This window comes from Chenopodium album, chromosome 11 (assembly GCF_948465745.1).
Source record: "Chenopodium album chromosome 11, dcCheAlbu1.1, whole genome shotgun sequence".
Classification (NCBI taxonomy): domain Eukaryota; kingdom Viridiplantae; phylum Streptophyta; class Magnoliopsida; order Caryophyllales; family Amaranthaceae; genus Chenopodium; species Chenopodium album.
In genome coordinates this window covers 8,436,456-8,444,890 of record NC_137844.1, presented here as the reverse complement: position 1 = coordinate 8,444,890, position 8,435 = coordinate 8,436,456, and the positions used below count along the sequence as shown (strand labels likewise).

The 8,435-nt window shown below is 36.2% G+C and overlaps 1 protein-coding gene across 4 annotated transcripts; it reads left to right on the top strand.

Moving 5' to 3' along the window:
• Window positions 1-1,195: 1,195 nt before the first annotated feature.
• On the top strand, window positions 1,196-8,116 carry LOC145568467 (cleavage stimulating factor 64-like). Of its 4 annotated transcripts, none has more exons than XM_081627888.1 (7): window positions 1,196-1,378; window positions 1,527-1,604; window positions 3,784-3,822; window positions 3,904-4,446; window positions 4,623-4,715; window positions 7,470-7,649; window positions 7,760-8,116. In XM_081627888.1, exons 1-7 carry the CDS (start codon window positions 1,286-1,288, stop codon window positions 7,883-7,885), a joined length of 1,152 nt encoding a protein of 383 aa, XP_081484014.1. In that variant the 5' UTR covers window positions 1,196-1,285; the 3' UTR covers window positions 7,886-8,116. The 4 variants fall into 4 exon arrangements, with proteins under 4 accessions (XP_081484014.1, XP_081484016.1, XP_081484015.1 ...); XM_081627890.1 differs by having other exon boundaries at window positions 3,898-4,446; window positions 7,527-7,649; XM_081627889.1 differs by having other exon boundaries at window positions 3,898-4,446; window positions 7,509-7,649.
• The last annotated feature ends 319 nt before the right edge of the window (window positions 8,117-8,435 follow it).

Genomic DNA, 8,435 nt, shown 5'->3' with positions numbered 1-8,435 from the left:
TCACACCATGTGACCCTTTGAAAAAGAAGTTATCCTATTACGCTGACCGATTAATTAATATAACACCGATTGAGTAAATATAAAAAATTTGTGTTTTTTTTAAATAAAATTGATTCATAAATAAATGTCATACATAAATGTCATACGACATCTACAAAGAGAATTAGATCTAACAAATACATCATAATTGAATCAAATAAAAACATTTCGTAAGCAAAGCTACGATCGTTGTTGCAAATCGTACATTGTTCATACCCTCTTTTCATATCGCTGTGATTTACAACCTTTTTCGACAAGGGGGTCTATCGATCTGTTTAGCTGTGCAGAAAATTTCTATTTAATTCGTTAGATTGTAATCGAAAAATTAACTTCTTTTTCGATCCTGCACAAATTTTTACCCATGAAACAACTCTATAGTAATCCATGAAACAAAAAAAAAAAAAATCTTCCCTCAAAAGAGAAAAGAAACCCGGTCTTTCGAAGGAGCCAAACCCTTCTAAAGAAAAAGAAAAACCCTGTCTTTTAAGGGAGAAATATTTTTCCTAAAAGTGGAAGAATTATTATAAACTTAAATCAGAGAAAAGGCACACAAAACAAGATTGGGCTTTCCACCGGTAAAAGCCGATGAAAGCCCCTCCAAAATTCAACAATGAAGGCTAAGGTTTTAGAGAGAGGAGAGAGGAAAGAGAGGCTAGGGTTTTTATATACGAACTAGTGTGTGGCCCGTGTGTTGCACCGGGTTACCACTTTGATTAAATTGTTTATTTATGAAATATATTATCATCTTTTTTTGACAAATTGAAATATATTATCATCGATTATGTATTTTATGCATAAATGTTAAAAATTATGTTACTAATTGATAAAGAGTATAGAAAGATATTTTTTAACACTCTATTGTTTGTGAAATGTTGATTTTATTCCTTTTTTTTTTTTTTTTTTTTTTTGTCAACTGCTTATCTCGTATTTCCTTTTTAATTTATGCATGTCATTTATAGTTATATTTATATGTATAGATGACATCAATTGTTATTGGCTAAGATGCTAAGTAAGTAGATCTAGATTTGTGTTTAATTTATTTATTTATTTATTTTTTTTCAAAAACAATTTGTGTTTAATTTTAGGAGGGATTGTTTTTATTTTTACTTCCCAACATTATTTTTTTTTGAGAAAATACTTCCCCTAACATCTCAATTACAGAGCTCTTATTAGTTGCGGAAAAAAAAACCATAATTACAGAAGTCGACTCTCAACAGCATCAACTTTCTCTCTCATCGGAAACGCAATGGCGGGAAATCAAATTTCCGGCGACGGTCTAGCGTCAAACCTCGCCGGAATGTCAAAGAACCAACTTTACGAAATCATGTGTCAAATGAAGGCAATTTTCTCTCTCTTCTTCTCTTTTTCTTTTCAATTTTTCTTTATTTTCATTGCTAGATTAATACTAAACTAATCAATTAACACTCTTTATTAGTGAATTTTTTGCGAAATTTGATGATGATTGTGTTGATTTTGTTATTTTACAGTCGCTAATTGAGCAAAATCAGCATCAAGCGCGAAAGATTTTGATTCAAAACCCTCTTTTAACAAGAGCCCTATTTCAGGTTTGAATTAGGTTTTTATTAGTTTTTTTTTTGGGATTTTATAAAATTTTATGTTGTTTGTCACCAATTTATGAGCTTGTTATCATTGCATAAAATTCTGATTTATCTGGTTATGAGGGTATAAATATTAATGTTCAATTTAGTGTGAACTGAATTTTGGAGTTGAATACGAGATTATTTGAATTCTGGGAAGGTTTTTTCCATTGCTACGAGACATTTCTTTGCAACTTGGTGAATTTATGTTTTTTGAATTTGATTATTGGAGTATCTGAATTGTCTGGCAAGGTTTTGACTGTTTTGGGGACATATTACTATGCAATTGGATGAATTAGTGTACTTTTACTCAATACATCATCAACGCGCCTCTCTCCATTAAGGAATTAGTCTTTCTTATTAGCTCATCTAATTGTATTTGGTATTACTTCTTTGAGATGTTTAAATAGCAAGGAATGTGGTACTTAACGGTAGAGATAGCTTTTTCTATCTTAAACGTGTTACCTTAGGATATTAGGATTATATTCGATGTTTATGTCACATGTTGAAGTGCCTAAGGATTTAAGGAAGTAAGAAATACAACACCTTATTGTACTCCGTATAATCTTACTAAATTCTCCTTTGTCATGAGAGGAAACAACTTCCACATTCATATGGAGGCCTTCACTTGTGAAAATTATCGAAATGGTACAGATCTTTCATAGTGCATTGCTATTGGCAAATGTCATTTGTAGATGATGGGATCATGTAATCTTAAGCATGTAATTAAATGCCTCCATCCCTTTTGAAATTACACTCTAATCTATGTTATATCCTTTCTGATTCACTGTATCTCCAAGGAACAAAAAAACTTGGGTACATTTCTGTGGAGAATCAAATATAAAGAGCCCAAAAAATTATCAATATCGCTCCCTTTTTGGGGTTCACTAAGTGACCTTTTTATCTTTTTATTACCGGAGGGGGGGGGGGGGGGGGGGGTCAAACTCTAAGAAGTCTTAGAAGTCTTCACCAGCAATCCTTTGAAAATGTGAGGAGACAGATCAAGGGGAGAAAAGATGCAACTGGCAGCAGGGAATCCAGTTGAATGAATTGAAAGCATTAATTGATACATAGGAATTGACAACAGTTTAAGGCTTTTGGTCACTGGAAAGAGGATTGGGTAAGTGATTTGATTGGAGAAAATGATTCGATGAGGTGGAATGAGAGTGGAAGCTTTTACAATTGTTGTCTATCATATTCTCCAACCTGTTCTTGAATAATGGCTTTTCTTTAGCTAGCTGAACTACATTCTTTTCTGCTCCTATTTATCTTCTTTGTTTTAAACATTTACATATACATACACTTCCCCAATCCCTGTAATAATCAACTGATATTGAAACTTTTTTCGAGCACCAAATGTACTGAGTGAGGTATCATGGTTGCATACTTTTAATCCAAAGGTTGGAGTGTTGGTGGGGATGAATAAGGGAATTTTTGTCTTTAGCCTTTCTTTCTTACTTCTTTATTTGTGTGCCAAAAAAAAAGTGTCAACTAATAAAGAACAGAGGAAGTATTTATTTAGTGGGAAGCTGTAAGTTAAGGAAGTTTACAATGCCAAGCAAGTGCTGCAGGAATTTTAATCTGGCACCAATACTTTCTGAGTTTCTGCTGATATGCTGGTTTGAAAGTTTCTTGATCTATAATACTCTTTCAGTTAACTCTCTAATTCCACACTAAGATGGTAAATTTATTTTCTTTCTTTTATAAGTTATGAAATGGTATTTGACTGTGTAACCTCTACATTATATCTTATTTCACTCTTTGATATACTTGCTATGAAACTTTAGTTGTTTGGTATGTGATGATTTGATGATGTATGGCCATTAGATTTTGTGGCTGCCAATTGAGTTAATTTCAGTGTAGGTATAAACTCCAAACGATTCTGCATTTTCATGCATTGTAATTGTCTTCTATATTGATACTGTTATTTCTTTCTGTATTGGAGAGTCTTGCTTTTATTGTATTTAAGAATTTGAGTGACAGGGTTTAGTTTCTAAAGGTATCATGTTTGCTCTTTTAAGAATTTCATATAAGTGGAATTACGCACACTGATCTTATGTCTTGGAATAGCTTTTTACTTGAAGTAGTTTTTATTTGCAACCTTTGTTTGGTTGTTGATTCTAAATTTCCGTTGCATGCCCCACAGGCACAAATCATGCTTGGTATGGTGCAAGCGCCACAATCGGTAACACTTTTTCTGTGTATATTTTCTTCCACCTTTAGCAACTAAGTTTAGCATAGCTAATAGACTATGACCCAGGTTCAGAGCAATCAGCCTCAGGCAGCACCGCAACCATCGCCTCCTGTTCAGCAAACAAATATCCATGCAGCTCACTCAGCACCTAAGCAAGTTAGTTTGGCTGACCAAGCAAATATATCCCAGGCTCAAGTTCCTGTGAGAAAGCAACAACATAATCAGCCTTCATTGCCAATCCCGTCAACTCCTGTGCAGGGTATGCATTCTCAGTCCATACCACCACAAGCAGTTGAGCAGCTTAGGGGTCCCTTGAATACCCAGGCAAGCCAAGTGCCACATCCGCAGTCTTCTCAAGTTCCTAATATGCCCCCACTACCGATGCATTCTGGATCACAGCCTCCTCCTGTTCATCAACCCCCCATGCCACTTGTTCCTGGCCATGTACAGCAACCAATGCAAACAACTGGTGTTTCTCATCATCAGCTTCAACCTCCACTACCTCCACAGCCTAGGCCTCCAATACAGATGCAGTATCAACCACCAATTGGAACAAATGTCAACTTTCAGAATGCTGGCATCCCTCAAATGCACCATTCTCAGCCTATGTATCATGTAAGCTGTAATTTAACTTTTGGTTACTATGTCTTCATCTTGTGTTCTAATTTTTTGTTTTCTTGGTGGAGGGGTGGGGATGGCTTGGGCTTGGGCTGGCCTTTATTATTTTCTAGCATATTTCAATGTTGTTATGATTCTACTCCATTTTAATCGCTTTCTGTTGACATATCTAGACAAGTAGCAGGCCTCCTGCTGGAACTGGACCATTTACTCAAGGGCAACCGCCTCCTCTCCCTCATCAGCCACCTCATCAGTCACTCTATCAGGTATTTGTAATGCTCAAATATTCAATAATATTCAATATTGCTTGCTACTAAGCAAGTGATTGTCGTGTTGCAATTAATCGTGTTTATCTTGCTTTTTCTTGGCTTCTACTTGTATTTGGATATAAGTTTTCTACAACAACCTTGATTGAGCCCATAAAATTACAATTCAATCTTTTTGGTCTTAAGTTATATTATCAACTACACCTGTGGCCTTTTTTAAGCTCTATTGTCTAGCGATGTGTCCCTTTTCCCTCTCTGCTTTTTTGGGGTCAGGAAGTGATGTTGGTGCACTGAGGAGTTGCTGGGTGGCATGTATATTGACATGTAAGGTACTGAACTTGGGTGTAGAGTGGAGTGCTTTTTGTGTGTGTGTGTGTGTGTGTATTGTGTAGAGAAGCATAATTTGGATGGTGTTATAAAGAGTGGTTTGGTGTCCAAGCATTTTTCATTACTAATTTAAAACTTTATAGTGGTAGAAGCTGTAGAACCAAGTTAAGGGTTTGTTTGGTTTCAAGTAATTGGAAAGGGAATTATGAAACCTGTTGCTGTATTTCTTCAATTTCCCAGCAACCTTAAGGGTTTTTGGGTTCACACAAATAAGGTAATCCCTCATCCCATAATATAGTGCCCATTTCATTTATTTTGCGCGGTCTTCAAGAAGTACCTTTAACCTTCAATATCTTTAATTGCGCAAACAAAAAAAATTATACTTCCTATGTTATTTTATTATTGTACTATAGAGGTTAGACACACTTTTTTTGGTATTGGGAAGAAGGAAGAGAGAAAGGGTTAAAATCACAAAATTATCCATGTGATGTAAACATAAACTTAAGAATCAAGTTTAAAAGTAAAGGTATATTAGGTATTTGTAGTGTCAATAAAGATATTTTGTTTCCGAAAATAGATATGGTGCAATATTTGTAAAACTTCCCTAAAAGGCAAGTGGTGCAATAATTAAAAAACAGAGTAAGTATTATAACACTACACATTGAGACGAATAGGACATCTCACATGATTATGTTTTTTGTATGTTGTTAATGGGGTTTTTTAGCCGAAGTTTAAAAGTTTGACTAAAAGGATTTAAAAAAAAAAAAGTGCTATATTATGGGATGAAAGGGGTATAATTTATCGTTTTGGAATGGCTAAAACCTAGGCCAAGTGTTTCGTTTAGAAATTTTTTAATTTGTAAACTCATACCTCAAGTCCACAAGGTATAGGGTTTTAGAAACCTGAGAGGATAGGTGGGTGTGGCTCCTGTACAAAACTAAACACATTGTTTGAAAAATCAAGTTTTCAAACCCTTGCCACCCCAATATCATTTCTGATTCCAAACCCATGCCACCTTGTGAACCAAATGCCTCCTAATAGAATTACCCTTACCCCTTTTGCCTTCTCCCTTACCAAAAGGGGGAGGGGGACTGTATGGATTCTCCTTGGCCATATGCAAATCCACATCCCACCTTGCCATCCCCATTATTTTCCCAATACCTCCACCAGGCGGCCAAATTTGCCAAGGTTCGTCTTTGTTATCCCTTATCCAGTGCAATCACCTCCTTTAAACACTGCCTACAACCCACATTTGTTTCCTCGAGACAAGACCCTGTCAATTCAGTGATCTCGTCACCCAAGTTTACCACTTTAGACTACAGCCACACACCCTGCCCAACTCCACCTCTTTTAGTCTGCCTAGTTAAGTCCCAACACCACCTCTTAAGGCCAAATAAGTAGACCTGTGAAAACAAGGGCAAGTGTGCATGCCTTTTTCTCTCTCTTGCCGGTAAATGAAATATTTCTGTTTGGTGGTCATATCATTCCTCGGTGGTCTAATCTGAACATCAAATGTCAAGGCCTAGGCCCTTGATATTCAATATTTGGAACTTGAGAGCGATTACTTTTCAGTAAGTGATACACTTGCCATTTGTTGAGAGAAGTCGTGGAATTGGAATTCACTTAAGAGTTGCAGTAAATGCAACAAAGACAGCTAGAGCAAGGGCGGTGACACGAACAAAGGCTGTGGTTGAAGATGAAAGCAAAGATAGATTGTTTGAAGATATATTTTGGGGCTTAGGGGACAGTTGTAGGAGTATCTACTATTATGTGAACCATCATCCTAACAGTAAATAAAGAATAGAAACTCCGGGTTTGATAGAATGATAACTTTGACCGTATTACTAATATAAGAAAATACATAATCATGTGGGATCTAGTCTAAATTTTTTCTGGACTGATTTGATGTTGAAAGAATAAATAATAAGCAAAGAGATATATGTATAATAAGTGATGCATTCCTTCTGCTGAAATTTTATATTTCCTTTGAAGCTTTCTTTATAATTATCTTTTCTTCTTGGGTTAATGAAGAACATTAATCCAATATACTGTTTTGCCTTTTATATAGACTTTTTTTTTTTTTTGCCAAGTTAGGTTTAGATTTTTTTATTTTATTTTTTTAAATTCGAATATGTTGTTGCCCGAGAACATTCTAATCTGAGCATCTGACACAATCATGCAACCCATCTGAGCATAATCTTTCTAAAATTGTAAAACTTGCCTGTTTGTCAATTTGTGTAGAAAATATTTAGACGTTCGATTTACAATGTGAGCTGCTTGACTGATTTGCCTTTATGAGCAGCTTTCCATTTTCCCTAGATAACCTTTTAAAGTAGTAAAAAATTCTGTACTGAGGTTAGGGCAAAGTGGCTCTATATTATTAAACCTCTTTATTTGTCTCCCCCCCCCCCCCCCCCCCCCTCCCAGTCAGGAGGCTCACATATTAACGTTGACTTTAATCACCAGAGCGCTAACAAAATGCAGATGGAAAGGCCATCCTCTTGGCCACCTGTTTCTCGTGAAAACACATCTGGGGCACAGCTTCCTGCACCATCATTGGGTCCAGGACCACAGCCTGTTGGCAACCTGCCTCCTCGTCCACCTCCAGTAAGTCATTTGCAACCTATGCATTTTACAGCTACCAAAGTTTGTTGATTTTAGCATTAACCTGTAGATTCTTGAAGCTTGCACCTAGTAAATCGTGTTTGGTTTTGCAGTTAACCCCTGAGGTAGAGCAGCAATTGCTTCAGCAAGTTATGAGTCTCACGCCAGAGCAGATTAATCTTTTGCCTCCAGAGCAAAGGCATCAAGTCCTTCAGTTGCAGCAGATGCTTCGGCAATAACTTGGACTAATTTACATGTGGGTTTTCAGGTTTTGCCCAATTATACAAGTAATGGTAAAATATATGGCTAATGTCACTTATGTAATCCATGTTAGTCTTTGATGAAGATTGTTTTACTAGATTTGCTTAGCTATAGGACTTTCTATTGACCTTTTTCCAATTTAAAATGAAGCCTAAAGTTTGCTTCAATTTGAACTCTTGGCTACCAGTTTAGCTCAAGATTAAGCTCTAGCTATCACGACTCTTGATAACCTCGCTCAAGTTTCAACTTATAGAATTATGGGCTCAATTTGAAAGGTTGTACAATTATGAGCTCTCTGCTCTTGCTTTTCTTTGCTTTTCCGTCCAAGGTCCTACCTAAAAATGCCCAACAATGGTAGCAAGGTGCCTAGCTCGACAAATGACTATTCATACCTTTTTCCGCTTTTAAGTTGTTCCATTTCGCCCATAAATACTGTCACACACTCACGCCCACATTGAAAGAGACAGCAGTTCAATCGAGTTATAAAAGGATGTTGGTTGAGGTACATTTAGAGGTGTCAAACCCGAA

Excerpts from the sequence above, each read along its gene's own strand:
- LOC145568467 (XM_081627887.1), top strand. The coding sequence starts at position 1,286 with ATGGCGGGAAATCAAATTTCCGGCGACGGTCTAGCGTCAAACCTCGCC. Across the intron at positions 1,379-1,526 it reads AAATCATGTGTCAAATGAAG|TCGCTAATTGAGCAAAATCA; the intron begins GCAATTTTCTCT and ends GTTATTTTACAG. Across the intron at positions 1,605-3,783 it reads TAACAAGAGCCCTATTTCAG|GCACAAATCATGCTTGGTAT; the intron begins GTTTGAATTAGG and ends CATGCCCCACAG.